We start from the raw sequence: 26,013 nt of genomic DNA, 5'->3' as shown, positions 1-26,013 counted from the left end.
GCCAAATGTCTGACCTACCAAGTGGTTAAGATAATAAATTTGTTTGAAGATGTTAAGATTGTGGTAATTTTTACAGCAGCCATAGAAACTCATAACACTAGTCTAGTCTAAATATAGCAACAATTAAGAATGCCAAATTATTTCACCTATAATGTTGGAGGGTCTACTGATTTAAACACTTATTTCTAGACTTTTGCACTTCCACATTAAAAATTCATTTAATAAGAAAGTAGATGCCATTGTAGGAAAACTCTAACTTCCTTCAAAAATACAGTCTTGTAATTTTCCTTTCTAGATGTAGTTCTTCACTGTCAATGAATTGTAAGTTTTTGGTCGTGTGTGTGTGTGTGTGTGTGTGTGATTTTCCATACTACTTACAGCAAGTTCTGTATCAATAAGAGTAAAAACAAAACAACAAAATGTACTTTGTGTAAAGAGTCAATTGATAGCTTTAGAAGCATTGTATTAAAAAATTCACGGTGTGCCTGGGTGGCTCAGTTGGTTGTGTCCAAATCTTGATCCTGGCGCAGGTCATGATTTCACGGTTGGTTTGGTTGGTTCATGGGATCAAGCCCTGCCTTGGGTTCCAGGCTAGCAGCGTAGAGCCTGCTTGGCATTCTCTCTCTCTCCCTCTCTTTCTCTCCCAAATAAACAAACATTGAAAAAACTTCAGAAGCTTCCTGTTGTTATGTAATTTAATACATTTTACTTGTTCTTCCATTATGAACACTTGTTTTATAACCCACTCTTCACTATTAACAACTTGGCCTTAGAAATTAACTTGGCCTTAGAAATTAACTTCATAAAAAAGACTCACTAATATTTAGCTTTAGTTTTCAAAGATATTTATAAACTCCTTAACTGGAGAAGAAGAAAACAGTGAGCTTGAGTTCATTTTCAAGAAAGGCAGACCAAACGAAAATGCTACATTAAAATATAAACATTAAATTCACATTAAATTATTTATTGAACAAATTGAAGGTGACAGTTTTTACTACAAAGTCCTCCATCATCTTATATCACTGACACATAGTTATGTGACCTGCATTTGAAGAGTGAATAGAAATATGAAAATGTCTCTTTCCACAATCCCAAGAAAAACAAACAAAAATTATGATTTCATAATGCGCTTGTAAACCCAAAAGTTTTATGAATTAAAGACTGACAACTAGGTAAGTTTAGTTAATTTGTCTTTCTGGAAATGTAAAATTAAGATAGCATAAAATTGCTCATAAAACTCACAAGTCTGGAATTTCATTGTATTTCAATGTTGTAAGATAATATTTCTATTATTATTTTCAGTTTACCTAACCAAGTGACAAATATAGTTTCTACACTATTTTTTTATAAAAGTATTTCACCTTACCTAGATGTATATGATAAAAACAAATTAATCCACGTTTTCTCTTTCAATATATGCACTTTAAAATGAACAAAGAATTCACATGAAAACTCTTCCCTATATTGTACATCCAGAAAAATGAATGGAATAGTATTTTAAAATCATATATAATATCCAAGATTGTAAATATCCTAAGAAATTAAATCATGTGTGTAAATAATTATTCATTTTTGCCCTAGCCACAGCATAGAAAAAAAAATGTACATCTCTACTAGTATAAAGAGATATCATTAGAAAAGTTCACATCTTATGCATACACCAAAAAAAAAAAACAAAACCCTAAAGAATCTTATATTCTAAAAGAGTTATTCTTAAGTCAAAATTTAGTAGTCCAGAAATTGTTAAAAAGGAAGCTACTTGATGGTGACTGTCCCTTTTCTAGAAGGTATCATTGTTTACTTACATAATTACACTTAATTCAATAGTATGCCTTGGACCTTTAAAAGGACATTTACATATTATCGGATCAAGTTAATTTGCAATTTTGACTGAACATTAGTTTGATTAATTATTTGAAACTATAAAAATTTTTCAAACAAATAAAAAAGCATAATGGACAATAAAGGAAATAAGAAAATCAAGATATTTTAATAATAATGGCTATTTCTATACTTTGGGAAAGTATATAGGAGTAAATTCCAAGAGAGCCCTAAAGAGAAAAGCCTGAAAGTCTGTTCTGTGACCAATGTCCATGACCAAGTTACTAAGGTAATTAAAGCTATTGAGACCAAGGTTTCCTGGAAGGGCCCACCCATACCCCAATCTTCAATCATCCATTTTTGTGTAGTTTATGTATTTATTTTCAACATACATCACTGAACTAAAACTATAACCTGATTTTTCTAAAATGACTTTAATAATACTTTAAAAATAAGAGATTTAAAGGGCTCTTAGGCCATGTTTTTAGAGAATAAAAGTAAATTTCTCAAAGAAGCCTTAAATTTTCTGAAAGATGTGTCTTTCATCCTGGAGGAAAGAAAAAACAAAACAAAACAAAACAAAACAAAATGAAACTGGATCCTTAGGATCCTGTACGTTAAAATCAGCAGGCTGATTTCAGTGGTCTCATACAGTTTCTGCTTTTCTGCTGTCCTTATGTCTGCTGTGAAGGTGATCCATCACAGGGATTCTAACTGCCATCAATACCCCTTTGTAACTGCAATGGCTCAAGCGAACTCTTTCCATCTTCAATAACTGACACAGTGTCAACATCTGCTTCCAATAAAATTGTTTCTTTTTTTCTCAAGCAGAGTAAATCTGCTGAGATCGTAAAGGGTTTTCTTTTCCCTCCCCTTTTCATGCAAACGATCTTTTTCCACCATATTCTGCAATTTTTCCTCCAAGGCAAGTAAAAGAGAAAAAAATGGATAACTTCAAAAGAGATGTTTTTATTCCAGGTGCTAAGGAAGCCCAAAATATAATTGAAAAATATAAACTTTGGTGATTTAATAAAGATGTTGCCTTGATTTGGGATCCTGGATGAATAAAACTTTGGAATATGTAAGAAAACTCACAGCTGGGGCTACATACCACTAAAAGGTTATTTTCTTTCATAAATGACACACTAAAGTAACAGAAATAATTAAGAAATTTACATTTTATCTTCAACAAATAGTAGTGGGCAAAGATTCTCTTGCAACAATTTGTCATGAAAAAGTAGTCATATATCTATTGGATTGCTGCAGAAATAGATATGGAAAGTATAGAGAAGGGACATTTGGGAGCTCAGTTTTATGACCTACTTACAAAATTGATAGACATTTGTGGTGCCTGTCATTTATTAAATAGCTATAATGAGACAGATATGATTGATCATATATATATATATATATATATATATATATATATATATCTCATATAGATATGATTTCCACACTTCACAGCCTGCCAGTTAGGTATTATTATCTCACTTTCTTCATAAGATAAACCCCAAATCACACATATCTAACTGTGGCCAAGGCAGAATTCAGAGAATGACCTAATATACAAACCAATGATCTTTTCCATTAATTCATTCTACTTCTCTATTCATCCCCCAGTCAAAACTCCAGCATGTATACTTTCCTTTACCACCACTTAATGCCTCATTGACTTAATTTGGCAAATACAGTGTAACAAAGGGAGGGACACCCAGTAAGAAATAGAATTTAGTTTCTTAAAATATAGTTTCTGACTGCAACTTTAAATGACACATGTAACACTAAACCACAGAACGAATGCAAAAACTAGATAGATCCAGTCCTATTCTGCAAGACTTAGAACAGGAATAGGAAATATGGTTTGCAAAATGAATAATGAGCTCTTCAAGGGCATGTTTTACACCAGTGCCTAGAATTTGTTTTGTTTTGTTTTTTGTTTTGTTTTGTTTTTTTTAGGTTTGTTATAAAGTTCAAAGAACTAATTCCTCAATTATTTGCAAACCACTGGTTCTTATTTGCAACATTTGGAGCAACCCTGGGCATTTTTGCTTAAATGACAATGTAAATAATTTTAAGAAGAAAGAGAAAGAAGAAAAATTACAGATGAAAGTTAGGAAGGGGATGATTAACCTTCTTAAGAAACATTGATTTTTAAAATATTTAGAGGCTTGGGGCGCCTGGGTGGTGCAGTCGGTTAAGCGTCCGACTTCAGCCAGGTCACGATCTCGCGGTCCGTGAGTTTGAGCCCCGCGTCAGGCTCTGGGCTCATGGCTCAGAGCCTGGAGCCTGTTTCGGATTCTGTGTCTCCCTCTCTTCTGCCCCTCCCCCGTTCATGCTCTGTCTCTCTCTGTCCCAAAAAATAAATAAATGTTGAAAAAAAAATTTTAAAATATTTAGAGGCTCTTTCAAATAAACGATGAGGGACAAAGTAGCCTGTTGAGATCCAACTCATGAGTTGTTCATTAACTTATGATAGTGTAGTGGCCAAAGCCTGGATTAGATGTCAAATAAATGAGATGATTTTATATGGTTTAGCTCACATCTTCCAAAACCTTGAATAAAGTCTAATTTTTAAAATAGTCAAAGGTGGAGTGGTTTCAAATGATTTAGGGAGGAAGCTGGTAGCCTCTTTAAAGCAGGTTAGAAGCCTATAAGTTCAACAGCATCGTTTGATGTGAGGAAAGCAGAACCAGAGAGTGATAGCATTTTAAACTTAAGGTCAGAATATCATGCTAAATTACAACCCATTCTCTTTTATAACTTCTGGTGGTAAAGGTAAAATGATCATAACAAGGGGATGCCAGGCAATTATAGAGACATGCACTCTCTTTTTATTTAGACTTTGATCTATTCCTTATCTTGCAAGGATCTAATCCTTGCAATATGTCAATGATGTCTTTTCTCAACAAGAGACCTCACTTGCAAATCTTTCCTAGATACAGCAGAATTCAGGTCCCCAACTTTTCTTGGGCCCCAGAGCCAAGGAATGTTTCATCCTACATTCTACTGTGCACAATGTACCATCCTACAGTGGCACAGAACACAGTCCAAATTCAGGGTGAAGCTATCCAATTGTCTGCTCTTCTTTTGAATTCAATTCAATGGAGAAGAAGGAACGGAGCAGAGAGTTAATACTTTTCTTCTCCCTTAATTGGGAAAATCCAATTGCATGATCTGAATGAGTTGGAGTACAACACTGTTCTAAGAGAAACTGCAAAGGAAGTTAATAGGTTCCAAAGGAAGAGGAAGGAAATAAATAATCCCCAATGAGTCATCCCACGGGAACTGCTGAATACTTGTCTTTGAAAACTCAGGAGGACACAAGAGGAAACCAATTTTATAGATTCAATCAACTTCATGCTCCACAGATTGGACAAAGTACATACAACCATAACAAATCAAATTATAGATCAAAATATAGATAATTTAACCAAGCCACTCCCTAGAACTCAAAGTTCATGTCATTAGTAAGTGAAAAATTCCTTAAGTTTCAACCTCACATTAAGTAAAAATATGCATATTGTGTTAAGGAGAGTCTAGGTAAGAAGAAGCAATTTATGGAGTGATAAGAATACAAGAGAGTGTATAGATTTATAACTCACAGGAGGCACCAGGAAAGACAACCAATGTAAAAAACAGAGATAAGGGAACTATAAAATTATCTGTAAGAACCCTGCCTAGCTGAGCAAAGGTTGTGTTGTTCTTATAGCTAAAATCTTTACACACAAGATATACACAATTGAAAATGGAAAGTGGTATTTCACTAAACACTGTATTTCATATTGGTGAAGACAAGGATGGGGGACATTTGAGAAACTTTTACCAAACTAAAACTTCTATATAGCCCTAACTCTTTAATGTGACCCATCTCTGGAAGCAGCTTTGAGAGAATGGACTTGAATCAAAAATCCTTAAAATATTACTAACTGCTACTTTTATAACCCTAATCTTTTCCCAATAGGGTCTTAATGATAATTCCAACTTCACCTTATTTAGGTCCTGAGGGCCACGTCAAGTTGAATCCTGAGTTTTCATGAATAAATTTCAAATAATAAGTGGCTAATTTATTACCCCAATTTAAGTAATTGTGGCATATTCTAATTTAAATTTCATTTTACCCTAAATCATTTTCTTAAAAAGAGTTCAATCAACTAAGACCAGATTTAAAGAACCAAAAAAAGACTTGAAAAAAACCTATGTTTAAAATCACATATACAATATATTATTTTTCAATACATAATGATGAGTAACGTCAGAAATAGCCACTGAATTAAAGGCTTGTGCTGTGTCTAGTAGCCTCCCAAATATTTTCCATTCAAAATACCTCGGAAAATAAAAACGAAAACAAACAAACAAACAAAAACATCCACTTAAAATATGACCTTAAAAATTGCCATGATTGAATAATTAGAAACAAGGAAACTAAGTCACTGGCAATCAAAGGTAGCATGGGTTAATGTATTTTTTTTTCCAGTGGTTGGATACAAACCGGTTCCATTTATCAAAGTTGCATGGGCTAGAAAGACAATTATATACTCCAGGCAGTCACTCCCTCTGACTGAAAGTTGATGCAAACTTTCTTCTTAGTCAAACTCCAAGTACTCTTTGGGACAAATCGAAGTAATGAAATATCCTTTCTTTAGTATCGTCATTAAAAAACTTCCTTTTCAATCTATACATATAACTCAAAGCTAAGTGAGCTAACATGGAATTAAATCTTCGCCGAGATTTAATGTAAAACAATACTATCTTGGCTTGGCTATGCTGCTACTTTTGTAAAAAGGAGGAACTATCAAACACTTGAGGTAACCTAGAAAGCACAGAGCATATCACAGACATTTTAAAGACAAGCATTTTTAACATTTTTGCCAGTGCTTCTCTGAGAGCAAGTTCTTTAAACAGAACTTACCAATTTTTACAATATTAAAAAAAATACATCCCTCAAAAATAGCCCATCAATGCTAAATCAAACTTTCTGTATTCTACAAAAATAGATACACATAGAGCTACAAAATTGTATTCCTGAAAGGATGAGCATTTTCATGTCTGGTTCATCTTTTCCTGACAAGATGGTTGGTTCAAAAAGGAAAGAGAAAAAAAATCAGAATGAAACAAAAATTAAATCATGTATTGATAAAAGCGAGACAAAAAAAAAAAAAAAAAAGATTTGCACAGTTGACAAAGGCTCAGATGAGGGAAAAAAATAAAATAAAATAAAAAAAAATGCTTTTCTTCAATGTCTAGGACCCACTCTGCTTTCTCAAGAAAAGGCTCCAAACCAAAGTTAGCTGGCTGACATTTCCTCTTCTTCTTCCATGTCTATTGTGTCCCACTGCAGAATGGGAAATCCTGGCAGCCTCTTTCTCAGTGGGCCCATGGATTCACACTTCAACCTGACTTGCTAATACTGTGTTTCAGTACCAGGGTGATTCCTTGCTCTTGTCTTGATGCTGTAGACCTAGAAAAGGTGACAGTGAGAAAAACGAAAAGCATTAGAACAGGAATCACTCAAAACTGGGCCTAATCTGCTAGACCAGAGCAGTGCTATTTGTGCAGTATAAATTCCTTACTGTGGTTTTCATTCTCTTGGAGTATAAATGAATAATCAATAAGATAAAATAATGTAAATGAAACCTTTTTACTTCTAATGTCAAAAGGAGCTGAAATTTGGAAAAAACAATGTAACTAATCTTTGGGGGAATTTAGGTAGCATCTCAGTTAATACTTTTCAGGAATAATAATGATACTTTTGAACTAAAATAGTAAATTCTGGTGCTATTTTGAAATGTACTCCACATATTTTGTATTGCTACAAAATATGGTGAGCAATTAGACATGGTTAAAAGCTGGATCTAATATTGCCAGTAAAATAGACATAGTTGGTTCCCAGCTAATAGCACACACCTATATTGTTTTATAAGTTTACTTATTTTTTTCTCCAGAAAATATTTAACATGGCTTATAAAAATCTATACTTCATAGCAAGAAAATATGATTTACAGATAAGTTTCTAAAAGTAATAACAAAAGGAAAATAAGCGAACATGTATAGCTTCCAACTGAAAACTAAAATGAGTAGGAAGAAGTCTATCAAACAAGAAACAGAAAACGTGACTGATTTCGTTCTAATGGAGTCAGTTGACTAATTTCTGATATGGGCAATTAGCATAGCACCTTCAGCTTATACCCATTTGAAGTCACTTACCTCAGTTTCCTTTATTTTTGGCATAATCATTTGGAAGAATAAGACAGGGAACTGATTGCTCTTAAGTTGTTTAAAACCAAATACTAAAACTTAAAGGAAGGCTATGGACTAAGTGGGTGGAAATGCAACAGCACTGCCGCTGGGAGAGTGCTCAGATCACAGGATTTTTTCTTGATCCTTGATCTAAAATTGTGTTAAGTCTGGGCTGGTTGTCATACATTGAATGGTTAAATGAGCCAGTATGGTTCTAAATTGTGATTGTTACTAAAACAGCTGCAGTGATTTCATTTCTTGTCCCTCCAATTTGTCAAAGAATTTCACAAAACAATGAGTACCATTACAAAACAGTCAGTGATGGCAGACATTAAGACAATCTACAAAAATACTACATAAAGGGAGAACAAACAGAAAAAGTCAAAGAAGCACCTCACAGAACCACAAGTCACTATCTAAATTCTACAGCACTTGCATACTGGGGAAAAAGCAACACTGGCTGAAAAAAGGTTAGTTCCATCTTAATTTTTTTTTCTCATGTGACTAGTATTATGTTTAGATAGAGAGTCAATAGTTTTCCTTTCAAAAAAAAAAAGAGGAGAAAGAGAAGACGGGAGAAAAAGGGGGGAAGAAAGAAAAGGACTTTGGAGTATACCAATTCACTCTAAATTTGCTTTACTTGTTTTCAAATGATCTTGTGGTCGGAATAATTTGCAACCTGACACAGTCTCTGTTTGGTGACTCTTATAATCTAAACCACCTTAACTGACAATCTGCTGACTGCATAAATATTTTTTTCATTATTGAAACGTCTCATCTTCTGTATGACTCAGTATTTCCACACTTGAAGACTCCATCAATCTATAGAATGTCAGCACGGCAAGTCATGAATAGTGTTAGAATCATCAAGCGGTTTCAGTGTCTTTTTTTGTCTTAAACAAAGGCAATCCCTAGTTTGCTTTGCAAAGACATATGAGTCCTTCAAAATCATGTTTGTCTTTTTCTGTGGACAAGTATTGCATTACTTAACATAACTCTGCATTTTCCAACCAGAATAACAGAGGATTATTTTCTCATATTAAAACTTCATCTCTTCAATTCTTTTGTTTCCAAGTCTTTGTATTACTCTAATGCAAACCTTAAAAAAGTCAATTCATCTGTGACCTAAAATTTATTAAATATCTGATGTGGTCCCTATGGTTTAGCCTCTTCTTGGTGATGGTACATTAAATCAGACCTTTGTTTTAATTACCAGGTATTTTGAAAATATCCATAACATTCAACAATAAGCATAAGTAAAACACAAGAAAGTGAACAACCACAAACAAAAGACCCTATTACTAATAAGTTGCAACAGACAGAGAAGTGGTGCTATGATTTTTCTTCTTAGACAATTGATGAAGATAGATCAGGATATTTAAGAGTCAGCTAGTACATTTAGTTTTCTCAACAAGAGTTAAAGGGGACAAAATTATTAACCTATTATCTTTACATGGTCTCCAGAACCCTTATGTGATCTACATACATTTGGGGTTTCCCCAACTTCTTACCAGAACACGAAATCTACTCTGCTGTAATTTTGCTTCTATTCAGGCTTGTTTTGCTTCTCACTTTCTTAACTCAAATCTATGGGATATTGGTTCATAACATATCCTGAAATCTCCCCACTGGCTGCCTGAAATCACCCATGTTTTTCTTCTTGATACCAGTAACTCAGTTTTAATTTTATTGTTTAGTCTGTAACATTTTTAGTAGGAGGGAAAATAAACATAATAAAAATGTCAGTGAACATCTTCTTCGGGCTGAATATGACAGGCAATGTGTGAAGTACTTTACATGAAATATCTCATTTAATGCTCTCAACTATGCTACAATATTTATTTAATGAATGAGAAAATTGAGATTAGGAGAAATTATGAAACTATTAAATGGTAGAGCTAGGATTTAAAACAAGGTGGTCTGATGTCAAGAGTCTAAGGTCTTTCTTAGTCACAATGTATATGTCTCCCCCCATATGGATTATATTTGTCATAGACTATGTCACTAGCCTATACCACAACTCTGCAAGTCAAAATACTTTCTTTAAAGCAATATGAGGAAAAACTAATAAAGTTTTATACTTCTTTTTGCACTGTTTAAAAATACTCTGATTTAATAGAATCAATATCAGTTAACAATATAGCTCTGTTAGTAATCTTTTTAAACTATAAATCTTCAATGTTTTTCCTAAGATGCAGTAACTGATTACCCAGTTTACTATACACTTCAGATGAAGACTACTTCAATTGTGTAACAGGATATTCCACATTAACTGATATGATTTTTTTGATATATAACCTCCTTCCCCTCCCCCCCCCCATAACTAAAAGAAACCTTCCCCAGTGTGAACACTGAAAACACAGGGTGGTCATTCGGTGGTTTTGAGAAATGGGACCAGAGAACAAATACATTCGATTGTTGGTTTCAGAGTTTGAGAATCTGGGATTCAGTTAGGAAAAAAGCCTGACTGGAAATGCAAGCCCACAGACCCAACTCCTCAATTCAGTTCCAACACCACTAACACCTGACCACCAAAAGAAAAGGAAAAAAGGAAAAAAAATCCAGACTTAAGACAGCAAAGGAAATATGAACATAGAAAAGAAGTGTAGAATAATTAGAAGCAGGAGAGAAGTCTTGGTCAAGGAAGAAAGACTGTAATAGAATCTCCCTTTAAAATCTGAAGTATTTGATTATATAACAAGGCATCATAACTCATTTTCTCACTTTCTAGCTGAGGTTTTTGGGAGGCAACAGCTTCAGAGGCTCACGTCTTACAACAGACTCCAGGAATAAGAAAGTATAGATAGCAACAAGGTGTGTCTAAGGGCGAAAGCCTGGAGACTTCCCCTTCTCTAGTTTCCCTCAACTCCTGGGTGTCTTGTGAAAAGATCCTAAAGTTTCCATGTGACCCCAGTATATCTGATAGCTATGATATGGGTACCCCGCAGCAGAAGACATGGCCCAAGCAACCCCAACTGAGAATCTTGGAAGAATCACAATGACTAGGAGATGAACTGGACTTAAATAGGTCATTACTTAGTTGGGCGGGGGGGGGGGTGGGGACTGTACAGAGAATGCCCTGAGAAACAGAGTAGGGGGAGGGAATATGTTTGGAAACACAGGCCAGGATAGGAAGGAAATGACAAAACCAAGCAGCAATCAGCAACCTCTTAATTGACAGTTTTTGTGAAACAACTGATTCTAGGAATATAGAGGCAAACTCAGGGAGAGGGTGAGGAAAGAATCTGAGAGGAGGTGTCAACTCTAAATTGGACATTGCAATAAACTGAGAGCAGCAGAGATATCATTAGACTAAGAATACTCAGAATTAATTAGGTTAGGTTTTCTGCTATTGTGTAGAAATGAATAATCAATTAAGTTACTGAAAAGCTACACTCCAGCACACCTGAGTTTTAGGGAATGTTTGATTGTCAGAGTCACATCCACTATGAAAGCATGTCCTACTTCTAAGAAAGCACAATCACTTGCCAACACCATTTACTATAGCTCTTAAGTAAGTTGAACATGCTTCCAATTAATTTTATTGCTATAGATAAGATGTAATGTGGTAACCATATACTGGGGAACATGATCCTGACAAAAAGAGAAGATGAAAAATAGGAATGTAAAACCTGGAAGTGTGGGCAGAATGTTTTATGACCTGAAAGTCAAGAAATGCTTAGATGCATAAAAATAAACTTTTCATTTCACAGGTACTAAGAGTCTAGATACTCTTTTGGATCAGAATTCTTGCCATTAGACTAAAAGAAGCTGGCAGCTTATTCCTACATTAAAAAAAAATGAATCCCCTGCGTTATCCCTGCTTTAATAAAGATAAGTCATATTTATTATAAATACAAATATAAATATATCTTGTGTTGGACACTGTATCAAAATATCCAACCTTTACCAACAACTTGACATGTAACACTGACACAGTGACAAATGATCACAAACCAATGCGAGAGACAGTCCTACTATCTTCTCCTACTTTATAACATTATCACTGGTAATGATCATACAACTGCATTTGTTTGTCTGAGCCCCAGGGCAATCATTTTAAATGCTAGTTAAGAATTTCTAAGTAAGATCTACGTGGAGATAGCACCTCAACACTAAGTACGGGAAACACAAAGTAGAGGAAACACAAAGTGGGGGGAAAAATAAGAGTTGGAGCCATCCAACTCAGGAACTGTAATTTCATTTCAGGTAAATATTTAGATCATGTTTAACCACATAAAAACCTCCCTTCTTTCTTTTCAAAAGCCTCCTCTTTTCAAATTTCAAAACATCACAGATTTCTTGTTTAATGTTAAGTTGCAGAATATTTAGAAAGTGTAAGTTCTACATAATATCCCTTGTAACCAAAAAAATTCACCAAGTACTCTTTGGATGTATATACATACTCACATCACTATTTATACTGTGCTAAAACATGCTTATTTCACTAGCAATATTATCTTGGAAAACCATTCCATGTCAGTATATGTAGATTAACCCCTCTGGAGGGATTTATAATATTCATTCTACCCTGTAATATAAATTACCCAATTCTCTATAGATGTACAACATTTGGATACACAGACATGTGTACAAATATACTTGTTACTTACATGATCATTTGGTAGATAAGATAAATTCCTAAAAATATGTTTAGATAATTTGTTGAACCTAAGCATATATATACACTTACATATTTCATTGTGGGTGCTAAATATTTCAGCAAGTTTGTACCAATATTCACATTATTTTTTACTACTAATTATCATTATTACAGATTAAAAGTATCTATTTAATTTGCATTTCTTTTCATATTAGTGAAGGTAAACATTATGCAAATATAGCATTCTTTACTCTGTGTTTTGTCTTTGGCCAACTTTCTACGCATTTAAGAAAGCAGTGTATTTATTTCTTTTTTTTTTTAAATTTTTTTTTTTTCAACGTTTATTTATTTTTGGGACAGAGAGAGAGACAGAGCATGAACGGGCGAGGGGCAGAGAGAGAGGGAGACACAGAATCGGAAACAGGCTCCAGGCTCTGAGCCATCAGCCCAGAGCCTGACGTGGGGCTCGAACTCACGGACCGCGAGATCGTGACCTGGCTGAAGTCGGACGCTTAACCGACTGCGCCACCCAGGCGCCCCTATTTCTAAATAAATTTTGTATTGTATGTATATAAGAATTATTTTTCTCATATTTTACAAATATTTTTGCCAGTTTGATGAGCACTAAATATCTTCATAGTTAGTACTTCAATGTTGGACAATAATTCTTTTTAAAGTCATCACAAGCAAAATGTATTCTTGAACCAGACCAAAGATTAAATTTATTATGACACGTGAATTACAATTATCTTCTTATTATTACAACCCTTGCACATGAAAACAATGGTAAAAGATACTTAACTATGGTAGTGAAATAATTTATTAGCAGAGGGATGTTTTTCTGTGCATAAAGATGTTTTCTCAAGACACATTTAGAACTGACTTAAAAATTTCCATGTAGTAGTACTGTCAGACACAATGAGGTGAAAACTGTCTAAACTTGCCAAAATATCTTTAAGTTCAGATTCAAAAGAGGAGTAGAAACATAAAACCCACGGAACCTCGCAGACCATAATTTACTGCGTTTTTTGTAAGAAACACAGCACCTGCACACCGGAGGCAATCATTGCAGGTTGACAAGCAGTTCAGTGCCCAGGTGTTTCCCACCACCCTGTTTTCCCAGACCCAGACTGCAAGCCCCGCTAGCCTGGCTGCCCTCTCAGAACCTCCCTCCCTCCAAAAACCACCAACTCTTCTGTGCACAGAATCTCCAGCCTTTGCCTTTAGTGACATCCACTTCCTCAGACTTGTGTAGGTTAAAATGTCCAGCTGGAAGGAAACTTGGCAAGTACTGAAACCATCAGGATATGGTCTTTCGTGTCTGAACCAGTCATTTTAAAATTGACCTTGTGGACAAATATAAAATATAAATTACAGAGGTAGTTTTCCATCACGGTGGCAATTTACTATGTGCCAAATTTGAATATGAATTTGGTAACCTCTTAGGTGAGAGAAACCAGGTGAGAGAAACTTAGGCGAGAAACCAACTAGGAGATGCAATATGTAATAGACACAGCTCACCAATTCCAAAAGCAGATATTAAAACACACACACACACACACACACACACACACACACACAAACTTTGAAGACAAGAGACAAAGAATAAAGGAAAAGCAGAGTGGGGAATAGTGAAATGGAATACCCTTTGTAATTTCTTCTACAGATTTTCTCCCAGAACTAGAGAGGAGCAAGACCAAAAAATGCTTGGATCACTTATTGTAACTGAAACCACAAGTTATAATACTCTAGAGATTCTAACTATCCAGACATCTGTTGGATAACAAATGCAGCCAAACATGCATCTTTAAAGAGGTTTCTAGGTTATGCAGTGACAGCTTTATGATCCAGAAAATAGATAATCCAACCAGAGGAAGAGCTAATCTGGATCCATTGCTTACCCATAAAAACATAATTAGGGACACAACACCAACACAGAAAACCCTGTACCTAGGATTAGGAGTTATTTAAAGACTGCAAAAATTAAAAAATTACTTGAGAACTACAGAAATACCAATGTATTTTTATGCCCATTTGATTTACATAATCAATCTCTCCATTGAAGCAAAACATATTGGAAAATATTTGGTAAGAATAAGATATGTTGCATATCAATCAATTCTACATTGACATCAATAATTTTTCATCTCACTTATATGTGATATAAACACAAGCTTGTTCTGACATTTTCCAGAAAAGACTGTCCAATCCAAGCAAACATAAATAGGCCTTCAAAGATTATGAAGATAATAAACACTGCCTGATATTGCTCATGCAAAGCAAACATGAAAATAAGCATTGTAACACATGCTTTATACTTGACAATAATTATGAAGGTAAATAACGTAATATATCAGGCTATTTCTAAACAGCACATTTTGCCTCTTAAGTGCAGTCTCTCCTAAGACTTTCCTTGGTCATATCTTTGCCAAGGAATTCACAACATGTTGGCTACAGACAAATGTTTGTGAAACCTTATACTGTTGATAAATAGAACAATAAGAAAAGAGTTAGACAGCCTGGAAGGGAATAAAAAGAATCTGTAAATTCCATAGGCCATATAGAATTTTTGTATACAGTCTTTGCAGCCTATTTGAAAACTGATGTGAAACTCTGAGAACAAGTTCTGAAACAGATTTCTTCATTCGAGCTGTTTCTTTTATATGTACCCCTATATGTGATATGAGAAACAGTAAAGCATTAGTGAAAAGATAACTCACAATACAAATACACTGACCCTGAAACAGAACTTTTAATGCTTTGAGTGATTCTCCATCTTCTCCATTCAGAGTCACACTAGATTATCCTGGGAGTTTTTTCAACCTCTATAGCTCCCCTGTCAGATGAGCACCTAAGTTTCCCAAGGGAAGATATGGTGTAGATTGAAAAAGTATCCAACTCCTAATTATAGCTAGTTGATGAAGGCTCCTTTAAGACAACAGTCAAAAAATGATGTCATTGCCTAATTTTGCTTTCAGTTTTTAGGAAAATATTTCAGAAAGCAAGAGATGCTACCCAATTTATACAGCAATACATAGAAACTTGCTGACAAAATTAATACTGGAATGGAAAATGAATCAATTTTTAGCACACAGCTTTTAAAGATTAGCATGTATTAATGGAGTTTTGGTGAGTCTAATTATACTTGGTCTGTCTCATTCTACACATAAAATTTCCTTTTCATCTATATGAGTGATGAGGATAAATATCTCAACAGTAGTTAAACCCAAAGGGATAGGATCTATTTTTTGGTGTCTTCTCATCCTACATGGCAGAGTGTTTTAAACAGAAAAAAGAAAAAAAAAACAAACTATGTTTAAAACTGTCTTGGAGATTTTCAAATTCTTTCTTCTTGATTCTTTTTTTAAATTTATTTTTATTTTTTACATTTATTTATTTTTGAGAGACAGAGAGAGACAGAGCACAAGTTGGGGGAGGGCCAGAGAGAGAAGGAGACACAGATTCCGAAGCAGGCTCCAGGCTCTGAGCCATCAGCACAGAGCCGGATGCGGGGCTCGAACTCACAAACCGTGAGATCAGGACCTGAGCTGAAGTTGGACACTTAAACGACTGAGCCACCCAGGTGCCCCTCTTCTTGATTCTTTATCACATCTCTCCAATTATCTGCCCAACCAATACAAAAGCACCCAGTTTTCATCATATGGCAAATAGCAGCGAACAACAGTATTAGGAAATTTAGCTCCAGCAAATACCACAGCTATTCTTCAAGAACAGAAACAAATTAAGGCAGATAAAGTCAGGAAGTGACAGAAGCATTCAAGGCTTGCATCTCAATTATTCATGATGTCTCACATCTCCAGTGTGATTTTCTTTTTCTGTTTTACACGCATGTATGTATTTAATAAGAATAATGAGAGCTTTAGTTCTCCCTCAAGTGTACCAACTAGAAAACACAACCATGTGCAATAGTTCATTGGAATCTCCCAGGGACAGCACAGTAGGAAGTATTATCTCCATTTTCAATCTAAGGGAGAGGAGGAACATACAGGTTATGAAACTTGTTCAACATAATACAGCTAAGTGGTGACATGTGTCTTGGAATTTCTTTTTTGGTCCTCTGCTTTTCTCATACACATCTCTACATCTCTGTGAAGATTAAAGTTCTCGTTCTCTGTACTGACCATTATTGTTATGATCCCCTAAGTGATTAGGGGTGCAAGTAAATTATTAATAAGATCAGTATCTCTCATCTACCCTTGACTCTCTTTCACACACACACACACACACACACACACACACACCATTATTTGTATTATTATGTAAATGATCCTGAAACATTTGGAATCTTCTCAGAAGGCTCCTGCACTTGTTCTGTAAAGTAGGAGGAAGATCCATGAGACAAAATCCCCATGCTTCGGGCATTGTGACATTATGGAACCATTCTATGGATGAAGGCCCAGAAGACAGCATGGGCAAGATCTACATGGCTCTGGGAGAGCAGGGGAAATTCATTAAGGCTCTACAGAATCCAGCCATGCATACTTGAAACTGACAGCAGTGTTCTGGAATGCATTTCTCCCTCTGATTCACCATCCAGTTACTTTTCATGCAGATCTCACTCTCTGGCTAGGATCTCCTGGCATTTTGCATGCATCTCAAAGATGGTTTCCATTACCCTTCTGGTCACGAAATTGTCATTCTGGACATGTGCCCTATACAACTAACACCATTCAAGAGTGCGTAAATATTTTAACATACCTTTGATGGTTTTTTTTTTTTTTCTCTCAGTGGAAAATAGGATTATGACTTATGCCAAAGAAAAAAGTTTGCAGAAAGCGTTAAGCAGTTGGTTGTTAAGTACTAGAGTCTTTATTATTACCAAATCATAATAAACTTTTAAAAGTCCAGAGAAAAGTATTAGTTCAAAAAACATCCCCACATATTTTTTTTAATCAGCAACTATTGCTTTGTGACATCTTAACTATCCTAATTGAGATAATGCCTTCAAGATAAGTATCCAGAAATCTATAAATCTTTATTGAATAGCACAATTGCCAATGACAAATCACATAATCCTATGGGCTGGCTTCTATATAATATTCCATTTAATATGTCTACCTGCTGAAATCATATGATTAGAAGTAAGGTTCTGTGCCTATTCTATTTTAAAACACCATTGGGGCGCCTGGGTGGTGCAGTCGGTTAAGCGACCGACTTCAGCCAGGTCACGATCTCGCGGTCCGTGAGTTTGAGCCCCGCGTCAGGCTCTGGGCTGATGGCTCAGAGCCTGGAGCCTGTTTCTGATTCTGTGTCTCCCTCTCTCTCTGCCCCTCCCCCGTTCATGCTGTGTCTCTCTCTGTCCCAAAAATAAATAAACGTTGAAAAAAAATTAAAAAAAAAAAACACCATTATAGTTGGGGTGCCTGGGTGGCTCAGTTGGTTGAGCGTCTGACTTCAGCTCAGGTCATGATCTCACGGTCTGTGAGTTCGAGCCCTGCGTTGGTCTCTGTGCTGACAGCTCAGAGTCTGGAGCCTGCTTTGGATTCTGTGTCTCCCTCTCTCTCTGCCCCTCCCCCGTTCATGCTCTGTCTCTCTCTGTCGCAAAAATAAATAAACGTTGAAAAAAAAAATTAAAAAAAAATATTTAAAGAATAAAACACCATTAAAGCAAATTTCCTAATTTCTTCATCACTTATAAAAATTACTAATAATGTCAGGAAAGGCTGCAATGAATCACTAACCCCATAGCTTTCAGAATTTAGCATATATATGCTCCATGAGAAGACATGAAGAGGAAAAGAAGGAAATTGTTTTTAGTTGAGCACCACCATATATGTTACTTTGATGCCCCCTCTTCTCTAGAATAAAAATTACTTTAGTGATTTAATATTTTATATAAATCATACTATCCTGTCAATTATTACTGAAGCTTCCTGTTGATTTCTGCCCAAGCTTACCACATTTCTGTCTTATTGTAAAGCCTGGAATTGGACAATTATGACATCAAGTAAATATCCAAATGCACAGAGTTGATAACTACTGGTTTCCTATAGTCTTTTTTTTTAATTGTCTATTTTTAGATAAATAATTTCCAAAAGGGCAATGGATATAAAGCTCCACGATGTTAACCCTTTGATATCCCCAGTGAAATTCAAAATTTGGCAACATTTTACAAGGGGATGTTAAAATAGTTTAGCATGGTTATTTTGAGGACTTTCATGCAATCACAATCTTATTTGCCCAGGTTTCTCAGCACCAGGCCACTTACAAGAAAGCACAGGTCTTGAGATGGGATCTAGAGAGGTGGCAAACTTACAGGTTGAACGGCAAAGCAAGTGGTAACTTGATGTCCATCTCTCTTTCATGGAGATAAACTGCCTCTCCATTTGCTGCTCTAGTTCTCTAGCTACTTTTCATCTTGCCTTTTATTTCCTGTATTTGATAAAACAAAGATATGTAGGCTTCTACTAATGGATTTCAATGTAAAGCATCCACACAGTATTGAACAAGACTGACCATCATTGTCTTAACAACCAGTCATTTGACTAGTCTATTTCAAAGGGATCACTGTATAACAATCTTGAGTAATAATAACTTAAATTGCTTTAAGATATAATTTTTGCCATTTGTGAATGAGGTCCTTTCACAAAATATTCAGATTAGAAGATTCAAATTAAACCTAATTTTTAAAAAAACTGTAGTACACAGAACTTATACAATGAAAAAAATAAAAGAATATGCTGATTCTTTTATAATATTATCAGACACCAAGTGTCCATGGAAAGAAAAAAAATAGATAAAAAGGACATTTGTATATTCCTAACTTTCCCATTGGTACCCATTGCTCCCTATCTGTTATTAAAATTTAAGTTCTCAAAGAATTTTTTCCAGAGTCCTTGACAGAGTCACTTTCCTTACAGGTTTATCAAAGCCATTATTATTAAAGTATTTTCAGAAATAATTCAGTTTCTCTAACATCTGAGAGAATACTAGAAATATAGCTTCTTGTGCTTATGGAAAATATCACAGCCTGTAACCAGAAACTTGTTTTTAGAATTAGTAGCCTTTGTAGTTTGTTTTTCTGTCTTGCAAGAGCCAATGTCCCATCCTATAATACATAATCTTGATTTCACTTGATATCTGAAGATATGCTCATTAGTGAGAGATAAACCAGATACTGTTAAATATCTGGCTATAATCATAGTTTGGGGCAGAATCGTATCATGATCTCCTCATCACATCTATTACTTGCGCAAATGTATGGCTAATGCTTTACATGACACATTTTTTAAGAAGCCAGAAGACACATCAACACATATTAATTCACTTTTAGAGCCAGATTTCCCAAATCTGTGTTACAGCACAGAATTGTTGTTTTATTTTGTTAGGCTACTTAAATGTATTTTAGCAAAACGCTGTTTATGTATATTTTATATTGAGTTATTATGGCATTCCTCAAAGTAAAAAAATAAATTTGTAACAAAATTGTAGCTAAAATAACATGAGGGATCCTAAGAAAAATAAATCTGTGGATCTGCAGATGAAAACAATCTCAAGCCATGAGCAGCTTGTGTTTATAGAGAAGAAGTCATACCACAAACATGACACTTGCTCCTTTTGGTAAATTTAAATCTAGTGGATGAAGTGGAACGTATAAATAAAGTCAACTTTGTATTTCAGTAAAAAGGCCTCATGAGCAAAACTTTACTTGAAAAATTAATTCAAATTGGCTGGAATGTCTTACACTGTATATTTTACATTAAGTCAATTATTGGCAATAACAGGAAATGCGAATGACACCACTTCAGTGAAATGAATTGTATGGTTCTGGCTACTGGAAGGTGAATACTAGAACAGAATTTACTTAATATCATCATAAAACAATCTGAGCATGGTTATATATCCATCTGAGCATAGAGATATATCCTTTTATTTATATGTACATACCAAATAACATGTTGTATCACAATAAGATAAAACCAAGAAATACAGAAGTATGTAAAATAAAAAGTGAAGTTCTCTCAACCCCATAATTTCACCCCTCGGTACATACCTAAGAGAACTGAGACTATCCGTTCACACAAAAACTGGTATGTGAGTGTTCGTAGCAGCATGAGTCATATTATTCAAAAAGTAGAAACAAACCAACGAGCGAAGAATAAACCAAATGTGCTATATCTATACAATGGAATAACATCTACTCCTAAAAAGGAAATGAACTTCTGATTTGTGCTACACAAATGAATCTAGAAAACACAGGTTAAGTGAAAAAAGGCAGACACAAAAGGCCACATACCATATGATTCCATTTATATGAAATGTCCAAACTAGAAAAATCCATGGAGGCAGAAAGTAGATTAGTAGTTGCCCAGGCATAAGGGGAAGAAAGGATGTATGTTGGGGATATATTTTATATCCCTGAGATATACAGATTTTTTGTTGAGGTGATGGAAATGTTCTGGATTTAGATACTGGGGATGGCTTCACAACATCATGAACATACTAAAACCATTAAATTGTACTTTCAAATGGTAAAGTGTATGATATGTGAAATACAGCTCAATATGTTTTTTTTTTAATATTTTACTTTTTAAGTAGTCTCTACACCCAAATGGGGCTCAAACTCAACCCTGAGACCAAGAGTCACATGCTCCACTGGCTGAGCCAGCCAGGCACCCCATCAATAATTTTTTTTAAAGCTACAAAATGTGAGTCTCTGATCACCTTCTCTTGTATAGCTAAAATGTATATAGTACCTATTATCAGAGCACATTTGTAAATGTTTTAGTTCATTAATTCATTCAATCCTCAAAACAGCCCAATGAAGCAATTTTTAAAGATAAGTTGAGGCACCAAGGAGGTTCAGTACTTTGCATAAAGTCCTGTAGCTAATTAAGTGATGGAGCTCTGCTTATAAAACCAGGCAGTCTGGCTTCAAAGCTCAGGCCACACACTAATTACCAGGACCAATGACCATTAAAAGTTGTGATATATACTTCCAGATAATTTTTATTTAGGGAATGGAGGTACACATATGCATACGTGTGGGTGCAGACGGATAAAAACTATACACATGGAACTATACTAGAGGTCAGCAAACTATAGCCCATGGGCCAAATCAGTCTCACTGTGTGTTACCTATGTAGCCCATGAGCTAAGAATGGAAAATGGGATTTATACGTTTACATTTTGGAGAAAGAAGGGAATTAAAAAAAAGAAGAGTAGCATTTCATCATACATGAAAAGCATTTCATGACACATAAAATTCAAATTTCAGTGCCCATCAATGAAGTTTTATTGGGACACAGCCATCTTCCTTTATCTAAGTAAGTCTGTGGCTGCTTCTACACTATCAAGTCAGAGTTGAGTAGTAACAGACATAGTATGACCCTGCAAAGCATTGAATATTTGTATCAGGCCTTCTATAGAAAACTTTTGCAGACTCTTGGATTATACCATACATGATACTCTAATATTTGTCTCTAAACATTATGTCATTTTCAACATTCCAGATTTCCTTAATTTCTTTAAATGGCTGCAAAATAAAAATGCACCTGAAATTATCAAACCTTTCCCCTGATGAAAATGTCATGTCCTTCACCAAATTGCTCTCAAAATAGTGGTATTAATTTATTTCCCTCCTAACAGAATGTAAAAATGACCTCCATTTTGGTGGCCTGGGTACCAGCATTTCAAGAAGTTTCATACCTGTCTCACCTGAATACAAGTTCTTCCCCCAACTTCTTAGTAGCCACCCAGCATTGATGCTGAGTTCTGAGCTAAGCCACTCCTTTGGGCTACCTGGTCCAATCAACTTTAGAGGGACCCACTTTGCATTCTTTTCAATTGTCTTATCTTCTTAGCTTGGACCTATCACATGGAAACATTTGTTCTTTTTAAGTGTTAGAAAAGTGGAAAGGTAGCTACCTCCTGTACTTGTCCCCCTGCACTGGATACTGTTGTGGGCCATCAGATCCCTCCCCATTCCATGTTGAGACTGGGGAACTGCCTTCAGTAGTACAAAGCCACCTTGCTTAAAGTCATGTCCCCTTTTCAGAGACAAACACATCCAATAACTGGTCAATGTAGTTGTATAAAAGCCCATTCACTTCAACTTAAGGTAGTGCAATTAAAAAGTATCACCCCAACTCCAGAGCTCCTTACACAATCCACTAAGTCTCGCTGAATTTAATCACAGTGAGATTTCTCTTGCCCAACTCGCTCATTGCACAGAGATGCATTCCTGAGAACACTACCACACAAATTGTCTCCAATCAAATCTGCATCTTACAGTCTGTTTCTCGGGGAAACTGACCTAAAACACTCTTCTATAACTCTTCCCAAAGGAAGACAGATGTGATATTTGATATGACTCCTGAGTTAGGAGAATACAGTGAGTACACATAGCTCAGCCCCTCCCACCGTCTCATTTTCTGGGCCAACATCCATGCAGACAGGTGCGTGCCCTTCCTGCCACTGTCCTTTGCAGGGCAATCATCCAGCTTCATGCCACAGACTATGCTTTTCAAAGCAAATCCGAGCAGCTACCAGTCTCTTTTCAAAAGAGTAATGAGGCTTAAAACTATGTGACAATGAAGAGGTAGGTCTAAGGGAAAATTCTCTGAAGTCTACTTTTCCTAGGATTCTACCTCCCAGAATCTAAACTTTGGTGAGGATACTAGAAGTCCAATTGTGGAAATAAACCTAATTGAGGATCTCCAATTTGTCAATAATTATATCAATGATGTGATCTTTATCGGCTTTATTCCTTTGCCTTTGTTTTCAAAACTATGGGACAGATATGAATCATGAGCATTATCCTAAACCACACTGAAAAGAATAGCACCATGTACTTCCAATAGGTAAATCTTCATTTCTCATTAGTAACTATTAACAGTCTGACTTAACAGTCTTACTTAATAATCTAATTTACCTATATTTACAGAGATGCTACTGCAGCAACTCCTTAGATTTGGGGAAGGTTTTAGTTTAAATCTAGGTTGAACATTTTAGACTTAAAAAGCAGTTTTCAAATAGGAAAACTAAGCCTTGTTTCCTCATTATTAATGAATATGGGAACTACCAACTACGATTTAGTTTAAGAATTAAAAGCAACAACACAAATAAAGTGCCTCTGACAAGACCTTATAAAGTAGGTATTCAATAAATGTTAATTCACAACCCAGTAAGTACTAAGAACTATTATATATTATACCCAAATGGGTCTGCTGTAGGTTTTTCAGAAAAAAATAAAAATACTCTCTCCTTCACTTCCAAAAGATAGCATGACTTTTCATCCCAAGGAGACTGTTTCAAGTCAAAATTCTGAACAATGAGTAGGTGAATAAAGCTCATACCAAAAATAAGCAAAAGTAGGTAACAGGTGACAGAGAATTAGAAACAGAGCAACAGGCAATCACGTCCATTTTCCCCTTTATGTTATGGAATTCACAGAGAGGATGGTATATAGCCTGAATGTTTGTGACCCTCCCAAAGTTCGTATGTCACATCCTAACCCCCAAGTGATGGTATGAGGAGGCGGACATTTTTAGGGAAGTGATTATGTCATGAAGGCAGAGCCTTCTTTAATGGGATTAGTGTCCTTATAAATGAGATCTCAGAGAATTCCCTTGTCTCTTCTACCGTGTGAGGACACACTGAGAAGATAGTGTCTATGAACCAGGATACAGGCCCTCACCAGACACTGAATGAGTTGACACCTTGATCTCAGACTTATCAGCCTTCAGAACTATGAGAAGTAAATGTTTGCTGTTTGAGCCACCCAGTATATGGTATTCTGTTACAGCAGCCCAGACTTACTAAGATTCTATGCCTTTGAAGAGCACTGTTAGCTTTGGCCACACAGTATCCCATAAATGAGATAGAGAAGAGCCTCCACAGACTGGCTGACCGTGATGGCAGTTACCAGACTGGCACTCTAATCAGACCTGGCCCCATGCATCAAGTCACTTAAGAGCTGCCTTCATTCTGTTAGTATGTGGCAAAGAAAGAAAGTATGTGGTGATTAGCCCCACCATATTCTCTTCTCCTAGAGAGAGAGAATCAAGTCTCCTGATACTTTTTTAGAAAAGCAACTTGAGGGGTCCCTGGGTGGCTCAGGTGGTTGACTGTCTGACTCTTGGTTTCAGTTCAGGTCATGATCCCAGGGTTGTGGGATCAGATTGAGCTCTGCATGGGGCTCCATGCTCAGCGCAGGGCCTACTTAAGATTCTCATTCTCTCTCTCTCTCTCTCTCTCTCTCTCTCTCTCTCCGTCTCCCTCTCTCCCTGTCTCTCTCAGGGTGCCTGGGTGGCTCAGTAGGTTAAGCATCCCACTTTGGCTCAGGTTATGATCTTACCACTGGTGAGTTTGAGCCCTGCACCAGACTCTGTACTGACAGCCCAGCACGGAGCCTGGAGCCTGCTTCCGATTCTGTGTCTCCCTCTCTCTCTGCCCCTCCCCCGCTCATGCTCATTTGTCTCTTCAAAAGTAAATAAACATTAAAAAAATTAAACAAAAAAAGATTCTTTCTCTCTCCCTCTGCCCCCTTCCCCACTTGCACACACTCTCTCTTTCTCTACAATAAAAAAAAGAAAAGAAAAGCAGCTTGAACCCAGGGACTTAATAGGAAGCTGAACTGGGTGTGTTTAAGCAATGACCAACACTTGAAAGCTCACCAGAGAGAACCACTTAACCAAGATAAAAATGTTCACTTATGTCAGAGTGAATGCAACTTGACGGTAAGCATTTATTACTCTGGGGACTTCTCTGCTGGGAACCAGCATTCAGGTGAAAGATCTTGCACACTAAGAATAAGAAGAAAAACTAGAAAAACTAAGAAAAGAGTGAGTTCCTTTAAATGTCTGGACAGTCGGGGCGCCTGGGTGGCGCAGTCGGTTAAGCGTCCGACTTCAGCCAGGTCACGATCTCGCGGTCCGTGAGTTCGAGCCCCGCGTCAGGCTCTGGGCTGACGGCTCAGAGCCTGGAGCCTGTTTCGGATTCTGTGTCTCCCTCTCTCTCTGCCCCTCCCCCGTTCATGCTCTGTCTCTCTCTGTCCCAAAAATAAATAAACGTTGAAAAAAAAAATAAAAAAAATAAAAAATAAAAAAAATAAATGTCTGGACAGTCTAGGACAAGCACCTGGCACTGGAGGTGGAGGTGGGTGACTTTGGGATGTAAACTCTGGGGATGCAATCAATGACTTGGTTTGTATTTTTAGCCTCTGATACCTGTGATTTTTGTGAACTCAGAACTATTAATACTATTAATATGAGTCATCTGGTCTAAAAACTAAGACCAAACTTCACACACTTCCTTAAGAACTAGTGAATTCCAGAGAGGAGCTAAATGTTCCTTAGCAATTTTATTGAAATCTATTGAATATAAACTTT

The 26,013-nt window shown here is 36.0% G+C and overlaps 1 protein-coding gene across 3 annotated transcripts in view; it reads right to left on the bottom strand.

Moving 5' to 3' along the window:
• Positions 1 to 7,003: 7,003 nt before the first annotated feature.
• The window catches only part of VGLL3 (vestigial like family member 3), a 42,634-nt gene continuing 23,624 nt past the window's right edge, over positions 7,004 to 26,013 (bottom strand). For all 3 annotated transcript variants that reach the window (XM_030330448.1, XM_030330451.1, XM_030330450.1), the window contains exon 4: positions 7,004 to 7,279. In XM_030330448.1, coding sequence (XP_030186308.1) covers positions 7,236 to 7,279 — 44 coding nt within the window. In that variant the 3' untranslated portion in view covers positions 7,004 to 7,235. The remainder of the gene's footprint in view (positions 7,280 to 26,013) is intronic.

This window comes from Lynx canadensis, chromosome C2, assembly GCF_007474595.2.
Source record: "Lynx canadensis isolate LIC74 chromosome C2, mLynCan4.pri.v2, whole genome shotgun sequence".
Taxonomy (NCBI): domain Eukaryota; kingdom Metazoa; phylum Chordata; class Mammalia; order Carnivora; family Felidae; genus Lynx; species Lynx canadensis.
This window is presented reverse-complemented; position numbering and strand designations above follow the sequence as displayed.